This window comes from Phyllostomus discolor, chromosome 2 (assembly GCF_004126475.2).
Source record: "Phyllostomus discolor isolate MPI-MPIP mPhyDis1 chromosome 2, mPhyDis1.pri.v3, whole genome shotgun sequence".
Taxonomy (NCBI): domain Eukaryota; kingdom Metazoa; phylum Chordata; class Mammalia; order Chiroptera; family Phyllostomidae; genus Phyllostomus; species Phyllostomus discolor.
The window spans coordinates 92355843-92381043 of record NC_040904.2 but is presented as its reverse complement, the minus strand read 5'-3'; the positions used below and the strand labels follow the sequence as shown (position 1 = coordinate 92381043).

The following is a 25201-nucleotide window of genomic DNA, read 5'->3' as shown; positions in this document are numbered from 1 at the left end:
TCTCTTAAGGCCTTCATTGACACGTGCTCACCCACCTGCAGTGAGAGTGGAACGTGCTCATTCGATGATGGCTCATTGAAACATGAGAAAAACACACAGAGACAACCAGGTCCTGTGGGGAAGTAGGGATGGAACGGCCACTCTCTCTAGTGGGGAGTGCCCTGTTTCCATTCCCAAGCAGGTTTTTATTAAGAATACAGACTTAGTTTGTGGATTCACAGTCTGGCAGAAAAGATCAAAAGAAGTAGGTGACTTTCAAAGATGCAGACAGAATCCCCGCTGTGATTCTGGGCAGTGATTGGAGTTTTAACATTTGAAAGGACTAACAGGGCTCAAAGGGATAGTTTTGGTTTCCTGTCTGTGCCTTCAAATTCTAAATTAATAACATCTAGCAAACAGATCTCACAGGATCTTGCATATTCTATGTCCCAGGCCTGATTACCCCGGGGATCTGCTGTCTCTGGTCTGGGCTGCACTGCCCCTGTTATTTCCGCAGGCCTGAGTCAACAGAGGAGACAAAGGCAGCCAGGAGACTTGGATTTCTCACATCTAAGAACAAGGACTCAGGCTTTGACAAAGCTGAGGGGGCAGGGGTTGATGTCCATCTCCCCTTCATTTCCACAGCCCCGAGTCTCTTTCCTGAGGCCTCCACATGATCATGCGTGTCTTAGGCGATTCCTTCTGTAGGAAATCTTACCCGTCATTGGCTAATTGATCAAGCCTAGGAGGCCAGGCACAGAACAGGCAGCGTTCGTGCCAGGGAAATAAGTTTTGTCTCCTTAGTGGCTCCTGGTCCAGAGGTCTCTCACTCAGCCTAAATCACGGGGGGGTTACAGCTTCCTGAGACCAGGCAGAGCGGTCCCCAACACTTCATTGGGTGAGACCCACCCACATGATGGACAGTAGTCTGTTTTATTCAAAGTATACTGATGTAAATGTTAATAACATCTAAAAAATACCTGCACAGCTCCATCTAGACTAGTGTTTGACCAAATATCTGGAAACAGTAACCTACCCAAGTTGATGTAAAATGAACCATCATAGCCCTTGAAAGTATTATCCTCATTAGAGTCATTTAAACTTTTCCCCTCCCTCCCTCCCTCCCTCCCTCCCTCCCTTCCTTCCTTCCTTCCTTTTTTGCCAGTGTGTACTGCTTTTAGAAGAGTCTGGTTTAATGCATATTTAAACAAATCGAAGAGGTTTATTTTCTTTGTTTCTATATAGTGGATTCAGAGAATTGTTTTATAATACCAATACAGTATGTTAAGATTTGGCCTTTAGTGTTATGAAGTAATCATACCTATCACAGAGTAATTTTTAGAAAAATTACTGTGAAGTAAAAGCTTTGTGCTAGAGTTGTGAATTGTGGCATTTTCATTTTAAAATCTATCAAGATTTTAGAAGATTAACAAGGGAGCAAAGCATATTTTGTGTGTAGGGTTGTTTTCTGTAGTATTTTCATCCCATCACTGACATATATTTTGGATTAGAAATACTGTCTAGCTGATTTGTTGTGCTGCTGTATGCATAATGCCACCTTCATCGAGAAAAGTAAGTCCTCAGGTAGTTGCTTAGGTAGTGGTTAGAACATTGAACCAACAATAGTCAGAACACGTGGATTTGAATCCCAGTATCTCACTAGACTGGCTATGACTCTCAAGATATTTTACTTCTCAGGGGATTTTATTTTTCTATAGGGAGAAATTATTACTTAACTGCTTCATAGATACTGTTTGTAAGGATTAAATAAGATGTGGAAACAGTAAAGTAGCTCCACATAAATTGATACGATATTAGTACCTCTGGGTGTCCTAGATTTCTGAAGCAAATGGCATATTAATATAACTAATACCTTGTTGAGAATATTTTGATGAAAATTTAAATATAATGTAAATATGACTCCTATAGTCTCTTAATCTGTTTATTTATGAAAATAAATATGTATTTTGATAGAGGCTCACAAGGAAAGTAAATGATGAATGATAGAATAGTATAATTCATGGTAAAATATTGAATTGGTATTTTTTTAATTTGAGCAATACCTTTGGGATTATTTATCCTATTAGAGTTCATTTGTAAAAATGCTGCTAGTATTGCCTCCTCATTTCTGAGCAGTTGTGAGAATTTAGATAAATTTAAGTGTTTTTATATTGCTTGAATCAGAAGAATGTTTACAACTTCAGGTTAATCTGTTTTGCACAATTTTAAACAGGTGTTACAGGAATAACCGAAGCAGCTAAGGAGATCACACTGGAAAGCAAGGTACTGGTTTATTGGATATGTTTCCAAAGTTATTTCCATATATATATTTTAAGATTACTCATATTATTTTTACTCAAACTGATTATCTGTTATCAAGCATTTTTATATTCTAGCTTTTTCTCCTCTCATTTTTGTATATCAACATATCAAAACACTTCTGTTTTCCACTGCTTCTCTTCTTTTCCTTCATCTGTCATAGGTTAAGAAAAACATTTTTTGAGATTGTAACTGATAAAATCTTCTAATTTTTATTAATCGAGAGGGCTTCTAGTCTGACGTAACAGAAATAGCTTTTTATTTTTAAGTACCAAATGTTCTGTAAGTGGAGACTTTTGAAGTAGCTCTGCCTACTTGCTGAGTAGTAGATGGTAATGATATAGTTAAAATTTTGTAGTTTAAACATTTTCTTAAGCAATTTACTCATTATGTCTTATTTCTTAATTTACTGCTATTATGAAGTTGTGTTTTTTTTTTTGAAAACTTAAAGGTAAATTTCAGCATCATTCAGAATCATGACACTTTGAATCATGAGTGAAAGCTAAATAAGTTAGGTTGTATTGTATGATTTGGGGGGAAGGTAAAATATATAATTGGGTGGAATTTTCCTACTTGAAAGTTTTCAGTTAATTCAGACTATATCAGCTTTTCATTTCTAAAGAGAATGATTGTACTTGTCTTTATATTTTTACATATTTTTTGAAATTATGTGAAAAAATAATATAAAATGTCTTTACACATCTTTTCTTATTTTGTTAACAGTCAAGTCTCTTAGAGAACAGAGTATTTAGACAGAATAATTGTGTTTCTTTTTTCCTTATGAAACATTCAGCCACAACAATTACTAGTTTAAGATATTCTTTGTTTTTGTTTTTTGAATCTTTTGGGATTTGTAACTGGGCTTAACAGACAATGTTAGAAACTAAAACAAGTGTATTTTTCCAGTGTACAATTTTATGCTTGTTAGAAATTTATGTTTGCCTAAATGCAGTTCATCAGTCTGAGTATTTATCCTTTTGAAATTATACTTTTTGGAGAATTTGAATGACTAAGGAGAAATTAAATGGCCTTGCTGCTTCAAAAGATTTGTTTAGCCTTTAGTATATATGCTTCAGGTTTTGGGGATGATAAATGGTAGAGTAGTTTAGATAACATTGTTTTGATAGGTTTAGGGGAATTCTTTCAAGAATTTTTAATAAATGCGATAGTGATTAATATGGTGCTTGGTCTTCCACTTAACATCGTTATGTTCTGCTAAAGGATGAATACTTAGAATAATTTGCAACTGGAATGTATCTTTCCTGTCATTTCCTATTTAATATAAAATTTACATTATTTTTTATCACTTAGTACTTAGAATACTTGTCATCCAGACCTCAAGTATTAATCTTTGTAGTTGATTTCCACTGTATCTTATTATATCAAGTATGAATATCCAGTGTGATTAGAATTTCCCTTAATGATCAGTTTGTCAGATATTGGCTTATTGAACAATTACCCAGATACTTTCTTCTATTGCTTTATATTTTGGGTGTAATAGTGGCACATATGATTTAAGTTTCTAGTGATAAGTAATATTATCCCTAATTAAAATTGTCAATTGTAAATTAGATGAAACTAGGTATCCAATTTTTGACTTATTATATTGACCTCTGTGAAAATGATAAATATATTAATATATTAGGCTTATCTTTGGTTAGCATTATTCTTTCATTCTAGTGCTAATATAGTTAAGAAATTGAACTGAAATCTCATGTGTTGTAAGAATTGTAATTCCTTAATTCAGCCAGTATTTTCATAAATTTGTATATGTTGTTTGGTTTATAATGATACATTTAACATGTAAGTATATTGTGATTTATAAATATATGCCTTTTTGTCCTAAATTATGTGTTCAAGTTAATATAACTTTTAACTAATTTTTTAATACCAATGAATTGGTTAACTAAAAATATTGTTTTATTGGTTACTATTTTTAAATGGTTAGCTTAGATGACTATTGGTGTTTCTATACTGCTTTTTATATTTCTCTTTTTTTATTGATTAATTTTAGAGCGGCAGGAAGGGTTAGGGAGGGAAGGAGGTAGAGAAGGAGGGAGGGAAGGGAAGGGGGAGGAGAGAGAGAGAAAGAAAAAGAACAACATGGATTTGATTTGTTGTCCCACTTATTTATGCATTCATTGATTGCTTCTTATATGTGCCCGATGGGATTGAACCTGCAACCTTGACATTTTCGGGCCATGCTCTAACCAACTGAACTACCTCACCAGGGCAACTTTTTATATTTTTCAGTCACAGCATTTTTAATGATTGTTTCTGGGGTTTGTCATTTCACTGGAGTAGGGGTTTCTTGAGCATAAGGGTTGTCTTAGCACTCTTTTTTTAACTGGTTAGAACTTTGCTGGCATGTGGATGTTCAGTATTTGAAATAACGAACATATTTAAGTTACTTTAAATATTGATTTCAAAGGACAGTATAAAACTCCAAGATCGTTCAGCATTATGTGAGGAGGAGGAAGAGGAAGAGGAAGGAGAAGCTGCAGATATGGAAGGTATCTGTGTTCCAGATTTGCTTTAATCACACTAGAATATTGATTTGGGAATATTTATAATTCATGTTAAATTTTAACATTTAATAGCCCAGAGAAGATTTTGTTTAGTTTAACTTTAATCAGTGCAGAACTTACTTTGATCTTGGACTCTTCTACTTTACGTGGAGCATAGCCTTGACAGCATTATTTCTACTGGGATAAATATTAGTCATAAGTCTTTAATTACTGGGTATTGCTGTAAGGTACAGATTCTTAAAGCTAACTTTTAAAACTCTTTCAGAGCCAAACAACATTTGGTTATGCCTTTGTATTTTCTTCTTCTTGTTTGATAACATTGTACTGTGAAAACCTTACAATAGTGACTTTTAAGGGGGCCTTTTGAACTACACCGAATTCCCTCAATATTCCCTGATATTCTGAAATGCCTTCCAAGGGTTTCCAACTAAGAATCACTGCATTCATGAATCATCGTTACAAGAGATCGAAACCCTCTGTACTAATAGAATAGAGTAATAGAGGTCTAAAAATACATAGCTATTCTAAGTTTCATATTCCGTTAGCATGATAATCTTTAATACATGTGAAACCTTAGATATTTAAAAATAGATGAAAAATTGCTGTCACCAGAGCAACCTCTCTGTTAAATTCAATCTGTCTTTGTTATACATTTTCCCCTGTATTATTTTATTTTATTTAGCCATTTTCTCCCTTGTTTTTTTTTATAGGAAAATGGTTTTTATTTTTTTCTTGTAAATATATTTTATTGATTATACTATTACAGTTGTCCTATTTTTTGGCACTTTTCCCCTCCACCCTGCACCACCCCCACCAGCATTCCCCCACCTTAGTTCATGTCCATGGGTCGTACATAAGTTCTTTGACTTCAACATTTCCTATACTATTCTTAACCCCCCCCCCCCCGTCTATTTTGTACCCACCATTTATACTTCTTATTTCCTGTACCTTTTCCCCCATTCTTTCCCTTCCGCCTCTCCACTGATAATCCTCCACATGATCTCCATTTCTGTGATTCTGTTCCTGTTCTAGTTTGCTTAGTTTTTTTTTTTTTTTTTTCTTTTTTTTTAGGTTTGGATAGTTGTGAGTTTGTTGTCATTTCACTGTTCATATTTTGATCATCTTTTTCTAACTCCCTTTAACATTTCATATAAGGGTTTGGTGATGATGAACTCCTTTAACTTGACCTTATCTGGGAAGCACTTTATCTGCCCTTCCATTCTAAATGAAAGCTTTGCTGGATAGAGTAATCTCGGATGCAGGTCCTTGCCTTTCATGACTTCAAATACTTCTTTCCAGCCCCTTCTTGTCTGCAAGGTTTCTTTTGAGAAATCAGCTGATAGTCTTATGGGAACTCCTTTGTAGGTAACAGTTTCCTTTTTTCTTGCTGCTTTTAAGATTCTCTCCTTCTCTTTAATTTTCACTAATTTAATTATGATATGCCTTGGTGTGTGTTTCTTTGGGTCCAATTTATTTGAGATTCTCAGAGCTTCTTGGAAGTCTATTTCCTTTGGCAGATTGGGGAAGTTCTTCATTATTTGTTCAAATAAGTCTTCAGTTTCTTGGTCTTCCACTTCTCCTTCCATCACCCCTATGATTTGGATGTTGGAACATTTAAAGTTGTCTCAGAGGTTCCTAAGCCTCTCATTGTTTTGAATTTTTGTTTCTTCATTGTGCTCTGGTTGAATGTTTCTTTCTTCCTTCTGGTCGAAACTGTTGATTTGTATCCAGTTTCCTTCTTGTCACTTTTGGTTCCCTGTGCATTTTCCTTTATTTCACTTTTTCCTCTATTTTGCAACTGTAGTGAACCATCTCTGTGAGCATCCTGATTACCAGTGCTGTGAACTCTGCATCTGATAGATTGGCTATCTCTTTATCGCTTAGTTGTATTTTTTTCTGGAGCTTTGATCTGTTCTTTCATTTGGGCCATTTTTTGTCTCAGTGTGCCTTTTACATGTAGTAACGGGCAGAGCCTTAGGTATTGCCAGGGTGGGGCAACATGTGGCCTTGTGTGTAGGGGAGGGGTCAGAGAGGGAACAGTGCTGCTTGCTTAGCTCTCAGCCAGCTTTCAGTTACTTCCCCCACTACCCACAAGCAAATTGGGCCCTTCTGGTGCTGATTCCCAGGTAAGTGGGTTTGTGGGAGTTTCTACCACTGCCACCTCAACCCCTACAGGTTTTTTTTCAGTCAGAGTCTTTAAGGCTTTGTTTCCCTGCATGGGAGCCCTTGGTTGCATGGTCTGTCTCGCTCCCCAGGTGTTCCTCCCTGTTTTTCTGCTCGGAAATGTGGGACACCTGCTCTGCCAGCTGCCACCCACCCTGAACCTCCAGCTGCCACCTTGCCTCGAGTCCTCTCCACCCCTGCTGCCCATCTCTGCCTCTCCTACTCATATGAATGAATGTTTATTGTTTAACTCTTTGGAGTTATGTATAGTTTGATTTTCTGTCAGTTATGGTTGTTTTTTGTTTTAAAATTTATTGTCCTCCTTTTGATTGTGGGAGGAAACACAGTGTATATCTCTACCTACATCTCCATCTTGTCTGGAAGTCCCCCTTGTTTTTTATGATACTAGGTTTTCCTCCTTCCTTGACTGTTGACTATTTATTTCTTCTAGGTGTTCTGGGGTTCTTTGACTTCTACCTAGCTATTAAATGTTATTGGGGGGGGGGTTCTTTTTTTTTCTTTTTCCTACACTCACAGATCAATTTTTATCTACTTTTTAGGCTTTTGTAATAGCATAACAAGGTCTGGCATGGAAATTTGTGCAACAGGGAAAGTGGTATATAAATGACATTAGATTTTCTGTGAGAGTTTAAATGTTAATCTATGTATATATATAGAGAGAGAGTTAGCAGTTAGAAAAAGGAAGAGAATGTGAAAAAATACAGAGGGCAGGCATCTTGGATACTGTAAGGTGGCTGGATCCAAAAATACATAGAATTTATTGTGAGGAAGAGATGTTTTGGAGCATGCACAAGTCGAAGATGGTGCCAAGTAGAGTTGAAGCACAGGCATGGCAAGTGGTGTTTGATGATGAGGTGACAGCATAGCCTAAGCCACAGAGCAGCCTTTCAGTGTTATTTTCTAAATTACTTTGGGTCACATGAAACCTAGCCATATATCTTTTCCTAAATTCTAGTCAGTCTTGTTCTTGTTTCCATGGTTAACTCCCATTCTTTGAAGAAATATAAATGAATTACTTGTAACCAGAATTGCTCGCAGCAACCTCAGATACCATCTCTGTGCTCATGACTTTCATATCTGAACCTCTAGCCCAGATCTCCTGAACTTTGTATCTTCTTGTTTAGTTCCATTTCCACCTGGATGACTCATGATTGTCAGAACCACCTTCTTGCACAAATATTCTTCAGGATTCCATCTGTCTCTGAATGGCATACAGTTGTCCAAGCTGTGGTGGGGTGTAGGAAGGACCCTATGAGTAAAGCACTGTTTTTAGAGTATAAGCTGTGGGACTGCCTCAAATATCTTATAGCCTTTTAGTATGTTTGTTACACTTACCATGAAGTAAAGGTAAAGAAATAATTTCCATGTATGGAAATAATTTCCATGTATGGAACTTTTGCTTAAAAGTGCTGATGGTATCTCATATAAGTTAATTTCATTTGTTATTCAACAAATATTTATTGAGTAGTGCTGTATCTCTGTATCAGATCCTTAGGAGCAGTGGTAAACAAAAAATACAGACAAAACACTGTACTACATGGTCATAAATTTTAGGGAGAAAAGGGAGGATAAAAGGAGCTTCCAGGTGGGATGAGTGTTGTAGTTTTTAAATAGATTTGTCAAGAAAAACCTCATTGAGGAAATGCCATTTCAGTAAAGCCTGGTAGGAAGTGAGTAGACAAGCTATTTGGATATCTGAGGAGTGCAGAGGCTCTGAAGTGGGAGCGTGTGTGGCTTATAAAATACTGTGAGGAGAATCCTGTGTTCAGAGAGGAGTGAGGGGAGAGTAGTAAGCCATACAGTCAGAGAGTTAACCTTGGGGCAGATCAGGTAGGGCCCTACTCATGGCTTTAAGTCATAAGTGAGATGAGAAGCCATTGGAGGGCTTTTCTAAGCAGAGGAGTGACTTAGCATGAGATTTAACATTTTAACAGAACCACAGTGACTGCAGTGTTAAGAATAGACTGAAGGGGAATAGGGTAGCAGTTAGTTAGGAGGCTGTTTTGATAACTAGGCAAAATATGATGGTAGCTTGGACTCAAGTGGTAACATTGGAAATGACGAGAAACAGAATTTTGGACATATTTGAGGGTAGGGGCAAAAGAATTTGCTGCTGGAATGGATGTGGTGTGAGAGAGAGAATAATCAAGTGTGACTCAAGGGTTTTGACCTATCTGGAACAATGTCATTCACTAAGGAAACTTTTAGGTCCTGAGTAGCTGTGGAGGGAAGTTGGGAGCTTGGTTTTGGACATAAGATATTTGTGATGCCCTTAGTCAGTCATTGGAGCCATGAATTAAACAACTGGAGCCATGAATTAAACAATTAGGATCTTAAAAGCTGAGGGAGGTCAATTAGGAGGAAAACTGGGACTTTAGCACTGGATTCAGCAGAGTAGAAGTGACTGATGACTTTAATGAGCATGTTTTATACAATTATATAAATCACCTTGCTGTGCTATAGAGTCTTGGAGGACTTCATTGTTTTATTATGCCAGTGGTATTAATAATAGACTGTAGCACTGACCAAGCCTATATATGCTAACTTTCTCTGATCTGGCTCTCTGTCAGGTAAAATATCTGCTGCTTTAGAAATGTGTATAGAATTAGCTCACTTATATTTATTCATTATCTTTGGTTAGAAACAAAAACAAAAACCCAGTTTTTCATTGCTGCTCTGAAGTAATATATAATTTAGTTTAGGAAATTATTTTGAATTTGATTAACCTTTTGTTGCTTTTTATAACAGAATATGAAGAGAGTGGATTGTTGGAAACAGATGAGGTTTGTAAATTGTGTTTTCTTTAGTTAATTTTTAGTGAATAAACTTGGGGATTAGTGTTTTCATTAATATCTTGATCTATCAAATAAGTTTTTATCTATATGTATACATTGGTTATAGCATATAACATTTTGAGTTTTAAGTTATATCTGCTTTTGAGAAAGAAATACATAGGGTAGGAAAAGTAAATTTTCTAAAATGTCACATTCATACTGATTCTAATGATTGTAAATTTTTCTCCCTTATTGCAAGGCCACCTTAGACACAAGGAAAATAGTGGAAGCCTGTAAAACTAAAACTGATGCTGGAGGTGAAGATGTTATTTTGCAAACCAGAACTTACGACCTTTACATCACTTACGATAAATACTACCAGACTCCACGGCTATGGTTGTTTGGCTATGATGAGGTAAAAAATAAAGAAAAACTTAATTTTAATGTACAAATTTTAAATTGTGAAGTTTAGTTTCTATATTAGGTCTATAGATATATATTGTGGCCTCTTAAATTTTGGAAATCTTTCATTTTACAATTTTATGGTTCATACTGCACTTGATTCTTATTTTGAAGAAACTATGAATTATTAAATACGACATCACTACTAAGAATTAAACCTAAATAATCTGTTACATATTTATTGCTTGGTCTCTGAGCTTATTCTTCAAAGTGTCAGGGATATTGAACCTGGTTTGTTGATTAAATTTGTTTGGGATTACACATATTGGACAGCCAGACTTTTACAGAACGATCATGTCACATGTGTGTGTGTTTTTTTTTTTTCCTTAAGACAGAAAAGTTTTTTTGAGGCCATCCACTTAATTGAATCGAAAGATAAATAAAATTAACTTGTTTAATCTGTCATTACAGTGACTATAAGTGGGAAACAAGAAAATCAAAATAGGCCTAAAAGATGAGTTATAGTCATAAAATATTTGGATGACTATGAACTACCTTTATGTAGGATCTTTACTACATTAGGTGGTGGTTGATGTCACATAGCCTGATGGACAGACATATTCCCCCTTCCTTCCTTGGTATAAGCTTTGCCCCAGATAATCTGGTAATTCTCAATAGTCTAGAATTCTGAATTGCATGTGATGTGTGAGGTGGGGACAAATATAAACATTGAAGTTTAGGCCTAGAAGTTTTTAAACAGTAATTTCAAAGCATTTTTTATGGTTTCAGCAACGGCAGCCTTTAACAGTTGAGCACATGTATGAAGATATCAGTCAAGATCATGTGAAGAAAACAGTGACCATTGAAAATCACCCTCATCTCCCACCACCTCCTATGTGTTCAGTTCACCCATGCAGGTCTGTGTATATATATATACATATATATATACATATATATGTGTGTGTATGTTTGTGTGTGTACTTCATGGATTTATTACTTGGGGAGTTTATAAATGTAGTACCCTAACAAAAAAATTTTACTAAATAAGCAAATAAATTTCCTTAGTTTTCCTTAGAAATGTTCTTATGCTTAGTTTACTATATAAGAAAAAAGGAAAAACTTTACAAATTTTAAGTTTATTTTAAGTTTAATTCATTAAGAATATTTTTTTGGCCCTGGCCAGTGTGGCTCAGTTGGTTGGAGTGTCATCCCATACACAGAAAGGTTTTGGGTTCAATTCCCAATCAGGGCACAGACCTAGGTTGCAGGTTCCATCCCCAGTTGGGGCACATATGGGAGGCAACCCATAGATGCCTTTCCTTTACATCAATGTTTTTCTCTCCCCCTTCCCGTCTCTCTAAAAGCAAAGAAAAAATGTCCTCAGGTGAGGATCAAAAAAATTTTTTTCTTTGTTCTTCATATATGTTTAGTTATGGTTTAGATCTTTGTGATTTTACTCCTGTTTTTAGCGCCAAGAATAGTTGGATGATCGTTTTTATATTAAAAAATACTCATTTAGACATGGTTTGCTGAACTGTGGTGTATCTTTCTGTTAATATGGAGTAAACAGTTAAACTGGTGCTTTTTTTAGGTGATCTCATTTACCTCCTGTATAAGTAGAAGGAAACTGTATATGTAGAGTTTCTATTCTTCTTTACTCCTTTTTAAAATTAATTTTTTTCTTTTTTTATTGTATGTTTTCCATTACCATTTATCCTCCCCCATACTCTTCCACCTTCACCCACCCCTGTCCCCTCACCCACACCCACAGTCACCACACTGTTCTTCAGTTAAGAAGTTTTCAGCCCTACCAAATTAAGTACATTTTATAATTTGTATAAGTGTGTTTTTACAGGGCCAAATAAGTGAAGCTGAACCTATGCATGTGATTGGTTCAAAAGTTTCTTTAAAAAGAAAAAAAGTGTTACATGCTAATTTTCTTTGTTAGTTGTTTCAAATTGGTAACTTTCACAAAATCATTGAGAAATTCTTGTAACAATATTTTTTCAGATGAAAACTCTGGTATTCATTCCATCGACTAATTTGATGCAACATTCTAGTTTTCAAAAATTGTTTAATATTTTCTTCTTATTTTTTACAACCTCTTTATTCTCAAACTTTATCCCATAGAAAGTCTAGTTCATTTTTCTAATGGATGTCAAGAAGTGTTAATATGGCTGTGAAAAGTAATTTAAGAGTCATTAGTTTTAATTTTGAATTATCTAAAAGGTTTTCATTTTTGAGTTTTATTTAGTTGATTCCTCTTTTGGTTTGAGGCTTTAGGATGGTGCTTATTAAACTCAGATGTGTATTTTTCTGAGGTGTAAATTTTACTCAGTTGGTAAAAGAAGTAAGCAATTAAACTGGAAATTAATGTTAAACATTTTAATAAATGACTATATTATGGATTACAATGCAAGTGTGGCAAAAATAAGAAAAGCTGGGGTCCTGTAAAATGAGGCTTTATGAACAGTTTAGGCCTTGCCATTGGTCACCTCAGATTATGCCTTCATAGCCCCAGGGTTAATAAATACATTTATACTCTTGTCTTCTAAGTTGAGTGCCTCTGTCATGAAGGTTATAATCATAAAAATTGAAGCAGCATTTTTTTATGCCAGGGTGTATGATCTTTTATATAAAAGATCATTCATTACTTTTGTGCATTGCCCTTTTCTCAGTTTATGTGCCCAGACAATTATTTTGATATCATTCTTTTGTATAGCACAGAAGAAACACCAGTTGACTATGAAAAATTTGTGGATAGGACAAAAATGTTAGATAAATATCATTCTCTATATAAATCCAGAAATATTTGTAATAGAGTCAGATAAATTTTATAGTGCAAATGAAGACAAATAAAAAATTAAACTTCTTGACTGATCAATCAGCTTTTCATTAATTCAGTTTGGCTGACTTATTCTCACCTAAATATTTAAGTAGTCAAAATGACAGCATTATAAATATCTTCCTTTTCTTTTTTTTTCTTAACTGTTACCATATAGCTTTTTTGAATTTGCCTGGTCTGATTCTTTTTTGTTTTTCAGCAGACAGCCCCTTGTTTTGCAATTCTTCCCTGGCATGATTTCCCTTTCTCTGGGTTTCTTACCCCTGCCCTCCCCAAGGCCCCACTTTCCACCCCCAACTTTTCCACTTCCATTAGAGTAAAGCTAATTGGTGCCATTGTGTGTGTTTGTAACCACCAGAGCCTTTTAAAATTATCCCCTTCTCCAAGAAATCTGTCTGCATGACTCAATAGTCTGACTTGTTTGGAGGTAGAGAAAATATCTTACAACGCAACTATTATATATTAAAACTAATTCACTGACAATAAGGTAGATTTCTTTATAAAAATGTCTCTTACTTGGTGTTCTGATTAATCTGTATTAATAAGATTTGTACTTTCGCTTTTAGGCATGCTGAGGTGATGAAGAAAATCATTGAGACTGTTGCAGAAGGAGGAGGAGAACTTGGTGTTCATATGTATCCTTACCTGTTATGTGATTAGCAGCAAATTGGCTGCTACTTTGGGGGGTGGAGGGGCAGTTAGTGTAACCTTAATGGCACAGTACCTATAATTTGTTTTAGCCTCTCATATCAGGAAGTCTTAGTAGGACTCTTTAATTATTTGGAATACATTGTGTTCGTTCTGCTTTGTTCAGTTGATTAGCACAGTCCCTGTGTGTATTAGTGAGCTCTGTGCCTTGTTACAGGAACTGAAACAAGTTTGTCAAATGCTTTTGTTCATTAAAGAGACAATGGCCAAGCATATGTGAATGTAAAACCATTGCTCTTGATGAAAAAGAAACCCAGTGGGCTTAATTTATTGATGAAAAATGAGTAATCTTAATTTAGAGGATAACAAAGTGTCTTTTTCACTAAGTATATTTCCAATTTAACATGTTACCAAAAATGTGCTTTCCCTTCAGGTAAAAGTAGAGTTGTGGTAATCTGAGGTCTTCCTGAAGCAAAGAATTCAACTTAAATAGGTTAAAAAGTAAAGCACATATTTGTTTGATACTAGATATTCTTAACATATTTTAGATATTCTTAAAATACAGTATTTCCATTTTCCCCCCATTTTCATTTTTCTATAGGAAGAGCAACCTCCCTGTATCTTATTATGTTTGTCTTTTGGGGTTAACTCAGTTCTCTGGAGTTATCAAGATGAATCAGTTAAACTGCTGAGTCCTGAAATGTGTGTATCCATAGCCTGGATTCATCAAAATTAACCAAAGTCAATGATCTAGATGCAAAATAGCTTGAATTAGTTTGGTGCTAGATTGATATTAGATGTGCTGGTTCATGCCCCTCAGCATTAGATGTCGACTAAGTGTTCCTTCCTGTCTTGGAATTACAGATCACCTAAACATTGCAAATACAGTGTGTCCCTCAGAGGTACATTGAACTGATTTGATATTGAAACAAACCAAGAGTTTTTTGTCCCAACCAGATTTATTCCTGAAATATTAGTGTGCATAATGTGAGCATTCATCTCTATGTTAGAGGCTAGGTAGCAACTTTGAAGACTCTCATATAATTTAAACTTGAGCCATGAGTTCCCCCAGTAAAAATTAAGCTCTAAATGTTTCCAAGTAATAATGGAACATAGGAAAAATTTCAGTATTTTATTAAACATAGTCTCATTAAGCAGATTCTATGTAAGTACAAATACACTAATCTAGAATCAGTTCTTAGGGAGAGTTTCCACTTAATTGTTTTTTTTTCTTTTCTGCGTCAGTGCTTTTATATTCTTTACCCTGTCTCATTTTCTTACATACTCAAGCAAATTTATAGGCAGTAAAAGAGCCATTATCTAGTCATTTAAACATGGACACCTTGTCTTTATTTTTATATCAAAATAATTGGGCTTGTGTGAACTCTTGTCAGGAATTTTTACATTCAAGTATTAAATGGGAATGGGAAATCAGAGAGAGCCTCATGTGGAATAGACACAAACTTGCATGAGTGAAATTTTAAAACATACTTGATTTAAGATTTTACCTTAAGTGTTTCTTCTGAGAAATTATTGCTTAATAAAATAAATAATTCCAACGCTAGCTTAAACCATAGAGCTATTTACCAACCTATTTTCCTTAGCCAAAGCCCTTTAGGTATCTTCTAATTTTCTTGAAATTTGTACAAGCTGTCATTCCAACAATAGAATATGACTACACAAGACACTTCACGATGTAACGAGGAGAGCAATCTATCCTAATTACTGGTTCTGATTCGTAAAGAATTAATCCATAGATGTGACCATTGACCATATTCACCAATATGTACAATTTCTCTAATAAAGGGACTTATATGTTTATGCATTAAATAAAAAAAGTTCCACTACCAGCCTTATTTGTTTAATAAAAATGAGTATAAAGAGATCATTTTTCTGGCTTCTTATCAAAAAGTGATACAGTATTTCTCTTAACTATCAACTCTTTAAGTGAAGAAATCTCATACAGAAGGATGATAAAAATATTTTTGGTTCACATTTATGAAGAAGGTATTTAAATGTGTGATAATGCGGGAACAAGGCCTAGAAAATACTGCATGCTAGCCTTATCTTCCCTTCTTTTTCTTCCTCTTTGTTCCTCCTGTCTTACGCTCTCCCCAAGACTCCTATCTGCTAGTAGTTAGTATTTATTTTTTCAGTTGATGATATGTTCTATTTATTTTCTTTTTTTATTGTTGTTCAAGTACAACTGTCTCCATTTTCACCCTATCATGTCCCCCCCGCCTGACTCATCCCCACCTCCCACCCTCAAACTCACTCCCTTTGGCTTTGTCCATGTGTCCTTCATACATGTTCCTTGATGGCACCCCTTATTATCCCTCTCCCTGCTCCTTTCTGCTTACTGTCAGATTGTTCTTTATTGCAATGTCTCTGGTTGTATTTTGCTTGCTTGTTTGTTTTGTTGATGAGGTTCCACTTAGAGGTGAGATCATATGGTATTTCTCTTTGATCGCCTGGATTGTTTCACTTAGCATAATGCTTTCCAGTTCCATCCATGCTGTTGCAAAGGGTAGGAGCTCCTTCTTTCTTTCTGCTGCGTAGTATTCCATTGTATAAATGTACCACAGTTTTTTGATCCACTCATTCACTGGTGGGCACTTAGGTTGCTCCCAGCACTTGGCTATTGTGAATTGTGCTGCTATGAACATGGGGGTGCATAAGTTCTTTTGGATTGGTGTTTCAGGATTCTTAGGGTACAATCCCAACAGTGGGATTGCTGGCTGAAAAGGCAGATCCATTTTTAGTTTCTTGAGGAAATCCCATACTGTTTTCCACAGTGGCTGCATCAGTCTGCATTTCTACCAACAGAGCACTAGGGTTCCCTTTTCTCCACAACCTCACCAGCACTTGTTGTTTGTTGATTTGTTTATGATGGCCATTCTGACCAGTGTGAGGTGGTATCTCATTGAGAATCTATTCGATAGATTCTCTTAAAAATGTTAGGTAAGAGTAGCAGGCTAGTAGAAGGAATTCTGTAAAAAGCACATGAGCTCTCATAAGCTAATTCATAGGTAAAGCGTATTACTTGTTAAGCTACAGAATGGAGACTACTTTGTATGTATACCTTTTACTTTTTCTACTTCCACATCTTTAAAGGCGCGCATATTCTTGTAATGAAAAATGATACATGCCTGCAATGAGGTAAATCTGCTTTGATTAGCATATAGAAGTAAACCAAAAATTCTTGCAAATGATACAATTATAAACTTTCTAGGAGAAAATGTAGGAAAATATTTTGTCATCTAGGATATAGAAGGGCTTTTAAAATATAATCTCCACCCAGCATAGATCATAATGCAGAAAAAATTTAATTTTGTTATACCAAATTATGAATTTATTTTCAAAAATACCCTATAATCAAATTTAATAGACAAATAGTAGTTCAGAAGTGGATACTTGTAAAGTCTAAAACCAACAGAACTCATCTTTTTTGACTATACAAGAGGTTCTATAAATCAGCAACAAAGAACATCAGGGTATTAGTTGATCTGTTGCTGCATAACAAATCACCTCAAAATGTAGTGGCTTAAAACAATAATAAACACTCCTTATCTCTCTCAGTTTCTATAGGTGAGGAATTTGGGGTGGCTTAGCTGTGTGCTCCTGTGTCATGGCATCATGATGTCGCAGTCGGCATACTGGCTGTGATTGCAGAGTATTGGAAGGCTTGACTGGAGCTGGAGGATCCAAGCCTGCACTTGCCAGATGGCTAATTGGTGCTGCTGGTGGCTGTTTCTCCTTGTGGATCTCCTGATAAGGCTCCTTGAGTGTCTTCGAGACATGCCCTTCTCTAAGAGCAGGTCATGTAAGAGTAAGGCAGAAGCCAAGGTATCTTATGACATCATCTCAGAATTTGTACACTAATTTTTTCACAGATCAGTCCTGCCCCATGCAGGAGGGAACTACAGAAAAGTGTGAATGCCAGGAGGCAAGGATCAGTGTCGGCCATCTCGTAGGCTCACTACCACAGCCCAGAATCCTGATTTTTTAAAGAAGATGACATGAATGAGCAATTTTTAGAAGAAATGCAAAAGGCTACCAGGGACGTGTTACTTAAAACAACAAGATGCTTCTTTACACCCATTTAGGTGGCAAACTTTTAGTTGGATGATAAGTATTCAAAGAGATGTGAAAACAGAGGAACTCTGCACTGCTGGTGGGGTACAGATTTGCACAGTCATTACCACTCCCACCCTAGTTCAGATGCTAATCACCAGCAGGGAGCAGGTCCCCATGTTATGTCCCCACGTTACCCACAACTTCTGTCCAATTTGTCTGGAGATGAGAGGTTCCCATGACCTGCCTCCTCAAATTGGAGGTCACAGAACTCAGGAACATGTGTTCACCAGTTTATTAAAGGATAAAATGAAGTATGTGGATAAACAGCCAGAAGAAGAGATACATACAGTTCAGGGGCCGGGGGCAGGGGGCATCTGGAGCACAGGAGCGTCTGTCTGCATTGGAGTTGGGGTGCGTTCACCTTCCTGATGTGGATGCATTCACCAGCCCAGAAGTTGCTTGAGCCCCTACTGTTTGGATTTTATGGAGATTTCCTCACATAGTCATGATCAATTAACTTTGTTTCTAGCCCCTCTTCCCTCTCCTGAGGATGAGTGGTGGGACACAATTTAAAGTTCTAGTCATAGCTTGATTTTTCTAATCACCAGCCTCCATCCAAGAGCCCACTGAGTTGCCTCAGGAGTACAAGAGATACTCGTACTGCTCTTATCACTTAGTAATTTACAAAGGGTTTTAGGAGCCTTGTGTCAGGAACCAGGGCCACGGACCAGTACATGTATTTATCACAATTTCACTGGGGACATGCTGGAGGATGCATTTATCATTGGTTACAAGGTACTATACAGTAGTTAGAAACAAGACACACGAAACATGGATAGATCTTTAACATAGTTCTGAACCAAAAAGTCTCAGCCCTGGCTGATGTGGCTCAGTGGACTGAGTGCTGGCCTGTGAACCAGAGGGTCACCACCGGTTTGATTCCCAGTCAGGGCACATGCCTGGGTGGCCAGGTCCTCCACAGAGGGTGCATGAGAGGCAACCACACACTGATGTTTCTCTCTCTCTTCCTCCCTTCCCCTCTCTAAATATAAAAAAATAAAATCTTTAAAAAGAAGCTATTCCCTTTTTTGTTTCCTTCATTTTCTGTTTTTATTTGGTTATCTGTTTGACATCAGAAAAATAACATGTCTAAACCAAAACTCCCAACTTATGACTACAGCCACCTAGCAACTACCATAACCAAACTGCTAACAATAAAAACGCATTCTTCCGATCTTCCCCATCTCATTTAACGTCACTACTGCACACCCAGTTGAGGCCCAGACCCTAGGAGCCATCTTTAATTCCTCATTCTCTCCACCCTAACCCCCAAATACATTCTCTTTCTCAGCAACAAGTCCTGTCCTCCATGATACATCCTGATGCCTGGGATTCTGTGTACTGAACCAGTGACTCAGGTGATTCTGATACAGGAGATTTCATCTATCATATTTTGAGAAACACTAAGAAACTCTCCTGCTCTTGGTTGAGGAGTAAACTTATCTTTCTGAAAAGTTTTGGGACTTTTCAAGGGGAAAAAATTAGAGGAAGATATTTATTTTGGGCTTTTCAGAATAAAAGTCATTTTTGTGATACCATTGTTAATAGGGCATTGGTGGGTCTCAAATCGTAATAACTTTCCAGATTTATCTCCAGTACAGCTTATAGCATGAAATCAAATGGGATAGCTAAAGAGCAGGCTCTAGAGCCAATATTTAATTCCCAGGTCCCTTACTTAGGCTGTGTGATCTTGGTTGGTTTACTTGCCTCTGAACCTCCAGGTTCCTCACCTACAAAGTGAGGATGGCATTTTCTAGCCCTAGAGTTGATAGGAGGCTTGCACAAAGAGCACTCAGCACAGAGTCTGACTTTTATGCTGCTGCTAAAACGGGGAAGACAGTGGCTATACTGTGCTACCACTTTGAACTAGCTTTGAGGTCGCAATTATCACATACATCCAGCAGAGGGCAGTGGAATGGCATGAGATTTGAGTACTTCAGCAGGCTGGAGATGCCATTTAGCAAAAATTACATCTCCTTTCTCCTGCTACTTTTATTTCAATGGAGAAAGAAGACAGATGATCCTGGGAAACCTCCTTCGTATAATATTTGAGATTCTCATTCTTCCACTTACTGAAGGACAGTGATGCATCCCGTTTACCCAGTCAGTGTTTGCTTGTAGTTATTTGCAGTTTCAGCCTTCTAACATCGTATCTGTCCTTCATACTGACTTTTCTAAAACGAGAGGATGGACTAATTTTTTTCATTGCTTTATTAATCAAATTATAATGCATTTATAGTGTACCACATGATGATTTCATAGGCGAACACGTTGTGAAAGGGTTCTTAAACTCAAGTTCACATATCCTCACCTCGCATTTTTAAAGTGCCCCCTTTTTTGGTGAGAAAATTTAAGATCTCTTATTTAAACTTTTATTACTGCTTTTTCTGCATCTTGTCGGTTTTGTTATGTTGTGTTTTCATTTCTGTTTGTCTCAAGGTAATTTTTAAATTTTATTCTGATTTCTTCTGTGACCCAAAAGCTGTTAAAGAGTGTGTTGTTCAATTCCCATGTATCTGTGATTTTTCCACTTTTCCTGCTGTTACTGATCTAGTTTCCTTCCATGTGGTTGTAAAAGATACTTGGAATGGTTTTGATCTAATTACATTTGTTGACTTGTTTTGTGACCTAACATGAGATCTCACCTGGGGGAATGTGTTTCATGTGCAACTGAGAGGAATGTATTCTTCTGTTGTGAGGAGAGTCCTACCCTCTAAGTATATTCCCAAAATACATAAAGACTGCATGTCAGTAGGATGGCAGAGAAGGAGGAGCCAATGCTTGTCTTCCCCACAAAAAACAACAAAAACTGAACAATTGCATACTGATGAAAACAGCTCTGGGGAGCTCCAGAGCACCATGTGTAGCTGCAGAAGCCTTGTGGAACCCAGCAGCCAGGCACAGGTGTGCAGAGAAGCACAGGAAACATTCCGTGTCAGTCACCTTGCCCCCCAGTCTGCGCAGCTTATTGCCAAGAGGGGTGGGTCTGACTTTTCTCTTTTTTCTCTCTCTTTTTTCTGTTTCATAATATTTTTGTCCGGTTTTGATATTTTTGCCACACAGAGAAACTCATGAAATTAGTTGGAAAACTACTTTTCTCTGCTATGTTCTGAATTTTTTTTATGTTAAGATTGGCCTTATTTTTGTTTCCTTAAGTGTATGATAGATAGTATCTACTAGTGCAAGCATCGGTGTCTGTAACCTCTTTTCTAGAAAGATTTTGATAACAGATATAACTTCTTTAACATATAGGCCCATTCAAATTTGTTGTTGCATTTTGTGTTATAAGGAATTCGTTCACCTAAGATGTCAAATTGGTTTGTATAAAGTTATTCATTATATTTTCTTTATTATCTTTTGAATGTATATGAGATCTGTGGGGATAACTTCCATTTCTTACAATGGAAATTTATGTTTTTTCTAGCGAGAACGTAATCAATTTTGTTCATCTTTTTAAAGAACTAACTTTTGTGTTTGCTAAGTTTCCCTGGTGTTTGCTTGTTTTATTTCATGTAGTTCTGTTTTTTTCTTTCTTCTACTTTGGGTTTACTTTGCTCTTCTTCTTTTGTTAGTTTTTGAGCTGTAAACTTGGGCCATTAATTTTTACCTCTTCTTTTCTCAAACATTTAAAACTATAAATTTCCCTCTGTGTACTGGTGTAGCTGCATCCACAAATTTTGATGTTATATTTCATTATCATTCTATTCAAAATAGTTTTTAATTTCATTTTTTTCTTTTTTGACCTATAAGCTATTGAGAAGTCTGTTTAATTTCCAACTTAGGGGGTATTCTAAATATTTTATTGACTTCTAATTCAATTGTAGTCCAAGTACTGTGTATGATTTCAGTCATCTTAAATTGATTGAGACTTGTTACGGAAGGAAGATATATTCTGCAGTTTCCAATATACTCTTCTATAAAATCACTGAGGTTGAAGTGGTTGGTAGTGTTCTTCCGATCTGTTGTTAGTAACAACTGCAAGTACCTAAATATGTCATTCACTTCAGACTATGTATTATATATGGAAAGGAGGGAAAAGAGGGAAAATACTACCTTTTGTCAGTGAGTTTGATACTTAGAACTCTGATTTTATTATAATTTTACATAAACATTTATATAGTCACTAATTATTAGACCTAATGGTTGGGATACTTAGAGTTAATTATCCATATCTGCTAATAGAAATAACACAATTTTGAGTGTAAGGGTATTTGGCATAAAGGTAAGGGGTTGCTGGTGACCTAATTAGTGGGAGGGAAAATAGTTCAAAGCAGGAGGAATTTTTATCATATCTATGGGAGTTCGAGACATGGTTTGACCTGCTGCTGTTCAGTGAGTCTGCTGCATTATGGCCGGTTTGCTGGGCATCCCTTTTCTAGGGAAGAAAAAAAATCCACCATCACTGAGCTTCATTATGTGCAAAGCATTGAGTAATGAACTTTACACATGAAGGTTCATTTTCATTCCTTAAGAAACCCTATTAGGTGGATAAAATTACCTCCATTTTTAAATTAAAATTGTTTTAATTTTTAAATTACAGTTGACATTTAATATTACATGAGTTTTAGATTTCAACATAGTGGTTAGACAATTATACCACTTTGAAATGATCCCCCTGATAAATCTAGACCCCTCCGAACACCGTCATGGTTATTACAATATTATCGACCACATTCCCTGTGCTGTACTTTACATGCTGTAATTATTTACAACTGCCATTTTGTATTTCTCAATCTCTTCACCTTAGCACTCAGTCCTGCAACCCCCTCCCATTTTTCCAAATGAGGAAACTAAAAAATGGTAATTGTCAGATGTGCAAAATTAGAGAGCATGGCGGGGATGATGCTTTGTGTTCATCGACTTTTCGTTTGGTGATTTTTCTTCCTGGATGTGAAAAGCTTACTTCCCATCTCCCTGACAGTTGAGTGAAGCCGTGAGATAGTTCTAGTCAATGAGGTATGAGGTGAAGCGGTGAACAGACCCTGCACCAGCCTCAGGCGCTCTCTCTCCTCCTGCCAAGATGCCGGGACTGCCTGCAGGAAAGGCCCGAGGTTGGGTCACTGCTGAGAGACTGTTGCCCTGTAGTTCCCCGGACTTCAAGCAGACACTGGAAAAGGAAGGAATAAACTCTTGTTAAACCACTGAGATTTGGAAGTTATTTATTATTGTATGAAAGCCTGAACAATTCTGATTAAAACAGGAGGAACTGAAATTTGAATTCAGATCTGTTAAACACTGAAAGCTGGGGATTTTGTATTCCCACTTCTGTCTCCTCCACCACACAGGAGTCGGGATGGATAGGAAAAGAGTGTAGAGCCATCTTTCGTTAGCCAAAGTGGTTGGGCTGGATATTTATATTAAAAACCCAGTGAGTGTTGGCTATTTTTGAGATTACACAAAATTAGGCTGTTTATCTGCACTGTGTACTTTTAATTACCAACCACACATCAACTGTGCACTGAAAAAAAAAATCCATTCTTGCACAGGTATTTGTTCTTAATGTTGGTCACCTGATCCCAAGTACATATTTCTGTTAATTGCTGTTACCTGACTGCCTCTCCCACCCCTGGTTTGCAAAATTTTGAGTGTAAGGGCATTATGCATTTTTAGTAGCCCAGAAACCATAGAGCTATGGTTACCATATGGTAGCCACTAGCCACACATGACTATTTAAACTAATTAAAGTTAAGCAAATTAAAATTCAGTTCCTCAGTAAATTTCAAAGGTTAATAGTCTACTTAGGCTAGCAGCTACCATATGGGATAATGCATATTGTGGGCATTTCCATCATCTCAGGAAGTTCCGTTGGCTGGTGCTGCTATGGAGCTGTCACCAGTTTTTTTTTTCTTTTTTTCTTTGTTTCGGCTTAAGTTCATTTTATTTTTTAAAATATATTTTACTGATTATGCTATTACAATTGTCCTATTCCCCCCCTTCACTCCCCTCTACCCTGCACACCCTCTCCCACCCACATCCCCCTACCTCCAGTTCATGTCTATGTGTTGTAAGTTCTTTAGCTTCTACATTTCCCATACTATTCTTGCCCTCCCCCTGTGTATTTTCTACCTACCATCTATGCTACTTATTTTCTGTACCTTTCCCCCCTCTCTCCTCCTCCTACTCCCCTGTTGCCAACCCTCCATGTGATCACCATTTCTGTGGTTCTGTTCCTGTTCTAGTTGTCCACCCAGTTCCTTTTTGCTTTTGTTTTAGGTGTGGTTGTTACTAACTATGAATTTGCTGTCATTTTACTATACATGTTTTTTATATTCTTTTTCTTAGATAAGTCCCTTTGACATTTCATAAAATAAGGTCTTGGTGATGATGAACTCCTTTAACTTGACCTTATCTGAGAAGCACTTTGTCTGCCCTTCCATTCTAAATGAAAGCTTTGCTGGATAGAGTAATCTTGGATGTAGGTCCTTGCCTTTCATGACTTGGAAGACTTCTTTCCAGCCCCTTCTTGCCTGAAATGTCTCTTGAGAAATCAGCTGACAGTCTGATGGGAACTCCTTTGTAGGTAATGTCTCCTTATCTCTTGCTGCTTCTAGGATTCTCTCCATTTTTATCTTGGCTAATGTAATTATGTTGTGCCTTGGGGTGTTCCTCCTTGAGTCAAACTTCTTTGGGACTCTCTGAGCTTCCTGGACTTCCTGGAAGTCTGTTTGTTTTGCCAGATTGGGGAAGTTGTCCTTTATTATTTGTTCAAATAACTTTTCTACTTGTTGCTCTTCCTCTTCTTCTGGTACTCCTATAATTTGGATGTTGGAATGTTTAAAGATGTCCTGGAGGTTCCTAAGCCTCTCCTCATTTTTTTGAATTCTTATTTCTCCATTCTTTTCTGTTTGGTTGTTCCTTTCTTCCTTCTGGTCCACTCCATTGATTTGAGTCCCGGTTTTCTTCCCATCACTATTGGTTCCCTGTGCATTTTCCTTCATTTCACTTATCAGAGTCTTCATTTTTTCATCTAATTTGTGACCAAACTCAACCAATTCTGTGAGCATCCTGATCACCAGTGCTTTGAACTGTGCATCTGATAGGTTGGCTATCTGTTGGTCGCTTAGTTGTATTTGCTGTGGAGCTTTGATCTGTTCTTTTGTTTGGGCCATTTTTTTTTCTTGTTATGCCTGTTACATATGAGGGGGTGGAGCCTTAGGTGTTCACCAGAGCGGGGCAACCCAGTCACTGGGTTGTGATGTTGTATGTGGGGGAGGGGTCTGAGAGGGAACAATGGCATTTGTTCCTCTCTCTGTTGGACTTCAGTCCCTTTCCCCACTTCCCCCAAGCAACCTGGGCCTTTCTGGTGCTAATTCCCAGGTAGGTGGGCTTATGCACATTCTAGGACCCCAATGCATTCTCCTGTGAGGCTAGGAATCTTTCCTGGC

The 25201-nt window shown here is 36.8% G+C and overlaps 1 protein-coding gene across 1 annotated transcript in view; it reads left to right on the top strand.

Annotated features, from left to right (window-relative positions):
- The window catches only part of ATG3 (autophagy related 3), a 30135-nt gene extending 14571 nt beyond the window's left edge, over positions 1-15564 (top strand). The window contains exons 6-12 of the mRNA XM_028504901.2: positions 2213-2262; positions 4730-4811; positions 9759-9793; positions 10044-10199; positions 10976-11103; positions 13598-13666; positions 15298-15564. Coding sequence (XP_028360702.1) covers positions 2213-2262; positions 4730-4811; positions 9759-9793; positions 10044-10199; positions 10976-11103; positions 13598-13666; positions 15298-15379 — 602 coding nt within the window. The 3' untranslated portion in view covers positions 15380-15564. The remainder of the gene's footprint in view (positions 1-2212; positions 2263-4729; positions 4812-9758; positions 9794-10043; positions 10200-10975; positions 11104-13597; positions 13667-15297) is intronic.
- Positions 15565-25201: the final 9637 nt, after the last annotated feature.